The sequence below is a fragment of the Trematomus bernacchii genome, unplaced genomic scaffold (genome assembly GCF_902827165.1).
Source record: "Trematomus bernacchii unplaced genomic scaffold, fTreBer1.1, whole genome shotgun sequence".
Lineage (NCBI taxonomy): Eukaryota > Metazoa > Chordata > Actinopteri > Perciformes > Nototheniidae > Trematomus > Trematomus bernacchii.
In genome coordinates this window covers 149681-158711 of record NW_022988043.1, presented here as the reverse complement: position 1 = coordinate 158711, position 9031 = coordinate 149681, and the positions used below count along the sequence as shown (strand labels likewise).

The window sequence follows — 9031 nt, the reverse complement described above, 5'->3', positions numbered from 1 at the left end:
TGGATACACATTTCTCCCATGGCGGATGATTTCTGAACCTTAGAAAAAAAGAAGGTTTTTAAGATGCAAATTCATTAATTGCTTAACAGACTCTAACAGACAGTATACATCAATTCAAAAGGTATTTCCTCCATTTTGCCCAATAGAGAGAACATACTAACCATCTCCTTTGTTTTTATCCTGAAGAATAATATGTTCAAAATAGAAGTATTTCTTCTTGTCGCTGTGCGTCCCTGTGGCTTGTCCTTCTTGGTCCTGCCATGTCACCTTAGCTTTTCCTTTGGCTTTGACCAATAAGCTCTGCACTTTGGTTTCCTTGCTGGTCTCAACCGTCACCCTGCCAGAGAGGATGTCCCCGGGAGAGAAGGTACCTCGTTCATTCACTTTTTTGTAATCCACCGAGAGATGCTTTACAGTCATGATAGGGCTGCATCAAATAATCATCCCAAAAGTAATGGTGTTAAAGTATGACAACGATCCTCCTTTTTGTACAAAATGACTCCTGTGAATGCACTGGAAGCAGGTCTGAATTGAAGTGAGGCCTGTTGTTGATGAATAAGGATCACCTGGTGTACGCACTGTAGCAGTGGATCTCCTGAAGCTGTATCTGTGTCAGACATGATCACGTGATCAAGAGCTGCAGGTGTCACTTTCACACAGGTAACTCTAGCCACCAGACTTGGAGCCTAAAGTTGGCCAAATTAATACAGATGACATTAAAGAGGACATATTATGCTTATTTTGAGGTTCATATTTGTATTTTGAGACTCTACTGTGACATGTCTCCATGCTTTAATGTCCAAAAGGTGCTTTATTTTTCTCATACTGCCTGTGCTGCAGCACCTCTTTTCACCCTCTGTCTGAAACCAGAGCCCAGTCTGCTCTGATTGGTTAGCTGTCCGGCTCTGTTGTGATTAGTCAACCGCTTAGAGATGTCCCGCCCCTTAGTCTATTGCTTACAATGGGTTGGAGCTAGCCAATAGAAGGGCAAATGTTACATAGTGATGTCACTATGTAACAGAAGTAAACAAAGGAGTGGAGGCGTTTCAGGCAGGGGGGGGGGGGGGGGGGGGGTCGTGTGTGTGAGAGAGAACTCTCTGGCGTGAACTTTGTAGACCATTTAAATGCACAAATACCTATGTAACACACGACAGGAAAAGGAACACCCCAAAGAGCATAATTGGGCCTCTTGAACATTAAGGAAATATACAGGGGCATTCAGAGGATCTGTATTTTCTGTATTGTTTAAGTTATGCTAAGGGTGGCTTTCTTACTAGAAGATGTTTTGCATAAAATAATCACAACCAACAGTTTTACTAGATTTAACCAATGAGAAATCTAGAAAAATGTCCATGCAAAGTGTTAGCTTAAATTAGCACACCCACATATTTGGAATCACAAAGGTGAATGGATACACATTTCTCCCATGGCGGATGATTTATTAACCTTAAAAAAAAGAAGGTTTTTAAGATGCAAATTCATTAATTGTTTAACAGACTCTAACAGACAGTATACATCAATTCAAAAGGTATTTCCTCCATTTGCCCAATAGAGAGAACATACTAACCATCTCCTTTGTTTTTATCCTGAAGAATAATATGTTCAAAATAAAAGTATTTCTTCTTGTCGCTGTGGCTTGTCTTCTTGGTCCTGCCATGTCACCTTAGCTTTTCCTTTGCTAAGGGTGGCTTGCTTACTAGAAGATGTTTTGCATAAAATAATCACAACCAACAGTTTTACTAGATTTAACCAATGAGAAATCTAGAAAAATCCTTAACAGTTTAAGGGTGAACAGATTCAGTGTCAGCACACCTTCCACAGCCTTTCCATTGACCGTGTATGTAGCAGTTCAAGGTGGAGGGCAGTTCATCTCTAGGGATGTTGGCCAGTCTGTTTGCTAAAAGACGCCACAGGCTAATATTCTCCTTGTATTACTGTACTGTAAGTGAGTTGACATGTTAAAAGTTGTGGAAAGCAGGAATGATAGAATTATCAGTAGGTAGAAAATAGATTATTCAAATCTTTGGCCCAAGAAACTGCAATACAGAGCCAAATTGTTTACAAAAAGCATCTGAATAACAATTCAAACACATACGTTCTGCTGTTAGTGTGTTAGGCTTTCTGTTCTCGCACTGAAATCAATAAAACTATTATTGAAATATAAGTTGCAGTTAAGGCGTCTTTACTGTTGCCAATGTATATAGGTATAAATAGTATAAATACCACTTTATTGCTTAAGGTAAACAAATACATTTGTGAGATAACATTTTATGAATCATGTTGAATTTCCCGTCTGATTGAAGACTGTACAAAGTTGTTGTACTGTATGTTCAGTATTTACATAACACTCAAATTATGATAAATTTACAAACAAATCACAATAAAATAGACACACAAAATGTGGCATCAACATGAATGGAAACTGACAAATAATCTTATTGTCACTGGAATAAGCAGTTTGATGTCAAGAAGCCTTGATACCACAACATCTCCAAACAAATGTATGATGCTTGAGCCAATAATAAAGGAGGTATTTGTGGTAAACAAAGACAATATCATTTATTCTTCTGTATCTAATGTTGATACTGTATTTAACAGTCGATCATGACAATATTATAGAAGTTCAATGCCGAATTGTTGCCGTATTTACTTTCCAGTCCAGTATTGGTTAGCGGGGTACATTGCATGTGCTGCATAGGGAGGTGGAGGATCCATAGCGCTGGCGGCTGCTGCTGGTTGGTGTGGTGCCGGGCTCCAGGGGGCTTGTTCTGGGTTCCCAAATACATCAAACCCAAAGCCAGCATCAGAAGGTTGTTGTTGTTTAGGATTATCCTCAGAGGCAGGTAGGATCACTATAGGGAGTGTGATCTCTGGGTCTGAAGCATATTTGACATCTAGATGGACCTGTGAAAACAAATGTTGATATTATATAGTAATCATATTTTGTTTCTACTTCTGTTTCTTTACATCATGTGCCCATAACCAACTCTCTTGGCAAACACCATGAACAATGCAACAAGTCCTCCAACTCATACGACCAAATAGGTCGTGTTCAAGCCCTTATTACGACCTATAATCACCCTCTGGAGGGTCGTATATTCACAAATAACCCTCTCTGGAAAATCCTAAATTGTAGGATAGTTTGGCCTTTCATGCATGAATTATGAAAACCTCAGTCAGGATTTTTTTACCAAGTGTTTTTATTGCTCTTGGTGCATGAAAAACAAGATTTTAACTTTAGTTTTTTATCTAGTTTTTTTAAATAAAAAATAAAAATGTTTTATATGTCCACTCAGGTGGACAGTAAGCTATGCGTTAAAGCTTGAACTGAAGACATGTACATTTGGAAAAAATGATAAATAAAGATGTGCAAACTTAAAATTATATTATATTAAAATAAGTATATTGATTTAAGGCCCAAAAAGATATTTCAAACAAAGTATTTTCACGAAGAACAGTAGCAGTAACAGTATGAATTGTAGTTGAAATATAGCCAGTGATGCATGACGTCCACTTTAGTGGACAGATGATTAATCATAATTTCCTGCAAACATAAAATCAATACTTTGACAATTTATGAATTATATGATTCCTTAGTTGTTACTTGATGTCACCAAATGTTTTATACCTGCAGGGGGCACTTTCCATAAAAGGATTGGCAAGATATCGACGAGTGATTCGGTCCATCTGGCTTTCTGTCGTCCATCTTGGTTTACACTACACCATAACGGTGCACAGCTGATAGAAAAGGACTTGTAGTTTTTAAAGATATTACTGATTTTCTTTGCATTAAAGAATGTAAATACTGAGTTGAGAGAATAGTCAGGGGTTTTGGGTGATGGGAGACACATCTATGGATTCAGAATTTCAATAGCTTACCATTAAATTACGGATATACCTTTCTGTCTGTGATGTTTTACAAATCAGATATTAATGTGTAGAACTACAATATGTGAAATATTATAGCAATATCCTGTACAATTATGTGAAAACATGAATAAAACTACACATCTTCAGATGTTATACATACATAAGTGTCCTACACTAATAATACAAAGTTATTATGGCAATGTATGCTGTGTGTTATTTGTAACATCTTCAGAAACTACCTTTCCAACTCCTCATGCAGTTGACTATTATAGGTCTATACAGGTTCATGGTACAATGCATAAGCTTCAAATCGAGAGACTGAAACTGTATTTTTCTTTACCGTTCTGTTTTAATTTCACAATAAAGTTAATAGTAATATTATGTTTGATATTATTATGTTTTATTAACTAGACCACTGGGTCATGTTTGGTGTTACAAATATCAAAACAATATATTTGTGGATAACAAAATGCCTTGTGGTTAAAGCACGTTATTGAATTTTGTTGTTGAATAAGTTATATTTGATGAACACATTTAAATATTAAAGGAGAGGTGTCATGGCCATTTCCACTGATCATAATTCCATTGTTGAGGTCTACTAGAATAGATTTATATTGTGCATTTTTCCAAACTCACATTGGTTTCTCATACAGCATCTCTGTAAACTACTTGTATTCACTGAATTTCACTCTCTGCCTTTAACGGCTCGTTGTAGCTCCAAAAGCTCCAGCCCCCACCCTCCTTGTGAGCACAGTGTGCTCTGATTGGTCGGGACGTTGTGAATCGCGCTGAGCTCCGTGGAGGTGTTGTTTCCTTGTTTAGCATACATAGCGAAACACAGCCAAACTGATCCTGAGCACACACACACTCACATCCGAAGTAAAAACAATAAGTGTGGCTTGATATTGAGTAAGAAAAAGGTTGATAAACGCTGTGAGAATGGGTCTGCAGAGAGAATTTTGCCGCAATCCCAACTGTCTGTTATCAGCCTGCAGCCAGGGAGGAGAAATCAGCTGAGCTGCCTGCTTACAGTATTCCTTTGCTTTGTAACTACAGATCACCTCTGTGTTAGTGTAATGTATCACTCTCTGGAGTTTGTTAAATGTATAAGTGTTCAGTGTTTCCTTTGTCTGATATGTTGATGTGTGTTCTGCCATATTTATTTTAGTATCTACTGGTTTACAGCCAGTGAAGAAAAGGGTCCACTTTGTCCATTTGTATATTATATATCATGGGAAAGCAGACATTTTAAGTTTTTTCCTGTTGTAAATCACTGGAACTATTTAATTTGTATGTCACAGAGGGCCGAGAAAATGAAAACTCATGCGCTTACCAAAAGTTAAAAAAACAACACAGATGAAAACAGACACATGGAAAAGCCCTACACGCTGAGTAGCTATTGTTACAAAGCACCATATGAACAAGAGAAGGGCTCAGAAAGAGGAGATTACAACCCACAAAGTATCTTTTGACCAGCATAGAGTTTAGTTTACCTTCAGCCTGTACTCCAGCTTGATGATGCTGCAGTTTAAGATGGAGCTAGGTAACTCTCTGGGGATGTTCATCACCTTGACCACAGTCTCTTTGTTAGAGGATGAGACAGCCTCCATCTTCTCCTTAAGGATCTCCTTTGTGGAAACTCTCCTGCTACCCTGGGCGAAGAAGCTCTTCTTCTCATACAGGATGACTTTAGCCTTCACTGAACGACTTGAGTTGTTGACGATTTCAACTGAGACTTTGAGATCTCTACCTGTAAAAACGAGAAATTAAAGCTATTTTAATTATAAAACCAATTAGTAGTCAGAGAATGGTTTAATAATGTAAGAGTAACTTAACACCAGGCTTTACAGCGATGCTATAATGTACATGCCGTGGAATATCTTTCTGCATCACATTAACAAAGTAAAGAACAACTGGAATAAAAACAAGATTTCTAGCTGCTGCTAAGTCTCTTATAAAACAACAGGACAAATAAAAAAATCTTGAACTCATTCAATAAGGAGCTTTCATTGTGAAACTATTGCTATATGATCACACATAGACCCATTCCAAGGTAACCTGAATATTATACAACCAAATACATATAAAAATGGCACAAACATTACTGCTAATGTGATAAATTGCCCAGGAAATATGTATTGCAAATATGACGTTTTTGTGGACATATGAACCAGTAACAAAAACTTGAAGAAAAGCCAAACTAGCTTTGAGGTCATTTAGAAAAAAATGAAAATAAATATGCAGCTTTTAATAGTGATTCTTGTGCAAAGGGGTACATTTTCCAAGACATTCCCCAAACTGAAAATAAGACTTGTGAAAGTCAAAAGAGCCACAATCCCTTCCCATAATCCGATAGAGTCCCTAAAGGTTCAGCTTCATCAACTTCACTTGGCTGGAAAGGCTATATTGTTGAATGCTGGTTTAACCTTTACTTGCACAGAGGCAAAAGCTTGTAAGACCTGTTGTGTCCCTCTTACACACTTGACAACGTTTGTGCACTTCCTTTATGCCATTATGAAACTGTTGCAGCATAAAGTCATTTCAAAGTTGAACGAAACAACAGTTTGTATCAACAGTCAGTCAACAAATACCTACTATTCAAAACATGATGTGTAGTTAAGGAAAGGCAGTGAATTTCTACCAGACTAGATTGTTACCTTGTTTGTATCCCATTCGCTTGGTCTGAACATCCATTGAAATAATTCCAGAGCCAAATACCTTGACAGATTTGTCCTTGCTACCATACTGAGGTTCCTAAAAAATCAAACCCAAACCTCAGTTAGATCAATTTGGCTCAGACATTTGTCAATAAATGTGCAGGTTTATAGACTAATGATTTCTTACCAGAAGTCCAGGAATATCCATGTCTGCTTTTGACACAAATGTGAAGTGGCTTTTGGCCTTTTTTGTCAGCTTCATTGATTGTTTGAGCTCTGCCTTCAATTTATGATGAATGTTGCCAATGCCAGATTTGAAAGATGATGGGATTTTGCTGTCAAGTACAATACAATAAAATGTAATGACCTGTAAAGAAGATGACGATATAAAACATACATTTAAAAAAAATGTGAAGTAAAGATGACTCACCTGTCAGGAATCTTGAAGGCAAAAGGAAATACATGTCTCCCTTTACCGATAACTTCAGTGCCTGGAAGAGAATTACTTATTAGTAAGTCTTTGCATTAGCTACAATGTACAACATATCAATGATTGTATTAATTTAACACGTTACCATCTTGTCTTGACTCTCTCAAGATATGATGTTTGATATCATAATATTGCTCATCAGCCCAGTACACATGATGTTGATGTTGCCCGTAATATTCACTCCAGCGGACCTGAGCTTTTCCTTTTGCCACAAAAATTAGAGACTGGATTTTGGTTTCCTTAGAAACCTCCACAATGATTCTCCCATTGATGGAATCTCCATTTGTAAAGGTGTTTCTGCTGTTGATGGCATCATATTCTATTGCAAAGTTGTTGATGGTCATTTTTTACAAAGAACAAACAGTAGAAAATCCAAATCTCCTGTAAAACCAAGGCTTGTTAACCCTGGCCAGTTGCTTTGCACTGCTTGTAGGTTATCTAAAGCATGCAAATCCTGTTCAACCTGTTTAACTCGGCTGAAAAACACACATGCGCACACAGTGACAGGGAGCATGCAGCGCTGGGAGCATACTCTCATAATTACCATCTGCATTTATGATGCTCACATGATACACTTTCTCAATGTGTCATGACAATGGCCCTTTCTCATTTCTCTAATTCCCCTCCTCGACTCCTATCCTTGTGTCTTAGTCCCGCCCACAAGAGATGCGAGCGGAGGAGTCGAGGAGGGGAACCGAGGAGAGAGGGGGGAAGCAGCAGGCGGTTAGAGAAATGAGAAATCCTCTCCTCTGAGCGGTCATTTTAAAGAGACGTCCATTAATGATGACAGGAGGCACAGCCCTGATGGATAGAACTGTGTTCATGATGACTTATATATTTACTTTTAATTCATTGACAGTGCGGTATAATGAGACAATAACAGGCTACAGATGCGGACATATATACACACACACACATATAGGCCTATATATATATATATAGGAAAATAAATTACAGGCCAAAAGTTTTATTTACAAGTATTAAAAGTAAGCATAGGACACCAAACCAACTGAGACCTGTCTGTCCGCCGCATCTACAAACACACATACACACACTGTACCACACGCACCTACAGCTCCTAAAGCATATCATATCAGGATACAGCCGTTGTGTATTTTATTATGTGAAGCACTCAGTGGCGACTGGTCATTAGGGGCAGGTGGGGCACAGCCCCACCTAGTGTCAGCAGAAAGTATTACAAATAATGATTACAAAAATGCAAAAAAATAAATAAAAAAATATATAAAATATATTTTAAGATCATGTTTAATCATCTGATTCGTCTGTACATTGCTGTTTTAGTCTGTGTTCTTCTAATTAGTGTGTCTACAGTCACAGTGTGTGCCTATTGAGCTGTTTAGAGCCATGTGGGACAAAACCTGATTATGCCCCTTCCTCTCGCTGTGAAGTGAACGTGACTGTAAAAACTACACTGCGCATGCTCAGAGTATTTTGTAATGTAATGTGTGTGGCAAAAAAATAATGACCAGAGGGGCACGGAGCTACCATCCCCACCATACGTCATCTCAAATCATTCAGAGCTGATTGGCTGTAAGTACGTGTGCCGCGAAAAGTGTGCTGTGTGAAGAGGAGACGAGAGAGCTGCAGTGGCGCGTCCTAAAACCAGGAAGTAAGCACAAAAAAGCAATGAGATTTCTCCAGAGGATTTTAGAAAATAGCTCGAAATAAGATCTGTGGGAAACGTACCTGTTAGATAAATGCACGTTTTCATTAGCCGGATAACATCCACATGTCTACCCTACTTTTATAATTTTTTTATCATAAATCTATGGATTAGATTTATGATAGACTTTTGAAACTACAAGAAGATAAGGAGGACTTTTACAAAAAAGTAATAGAAATGTTTGTCCAGAAGGATAGGAAAATGGACTTCATCTTCAAGTCAAGGTAAGACCGCCATTTTATTGAAAATGGGATCTTACTAAGAGAGAACAATTCAATATTTAAATGATAAAATTACATTTTTTGGGTATCCTTTTGTTGAACTGTCTGT

General features: G+C 37.8%; 1 protein-coding gene across 1 annotated transcript; it reads right to left on the bottom strand.

Annotated features, from left to right (window-relative positions):
• Positions 1–2199: 2199 nt before the first annotated feature.
• Positions 2200–7451, bottom strand: LOC117472871 (arrestin domain-containing protein 3-like). The gene is made up of 6 exons (XM_034118305.1): positions 7103–7451; positions 6958–7018; positions 6715–6862; positions 6528–6624; positions 5364–5620; positions 2200–2904 (listed from the first exon to the last, which is right to left on the bottom strand). The coding sequence occupies exons 1-6, from the start codon at positions 7359–7361 to the stop codon at positions 2647–2649; spliced, it is 1080 nt and encodes a 359-aa protein (XP_033974196.1). The 5' UTR covers positions 7362–7451; the 3' UTR covers positions 2200–2646.
• Between the last annotated feature and the right edge of the window lie 1580 nt (positions 7452–9031).

Excerpts from the sequence above, each read along its gene's own strand:
- LOC117472871 (XM_034118305.1), bottom strand. The coding sequence starts at position 7,361 with ATGACCATCAACAACTTTGCAATAGAATATGATGCCATCAACAGCAGA. Across the intron at positions 7,019-7,102 it reads GAGAGAGTCAAGACAAGATG|GCACTGAAGTTATCGGTAAA; the intron begins GTAACGTGTTAA and ends ATTCTCTTCCAG. Across the intron at positions 2,905-5,363 it reads AGCTGGAGTACAGGCTGAAG|GTCCATCTAGATGTCAAATA; the intron begins GTAAACTAAACT and ends TTGTTTTCACAG.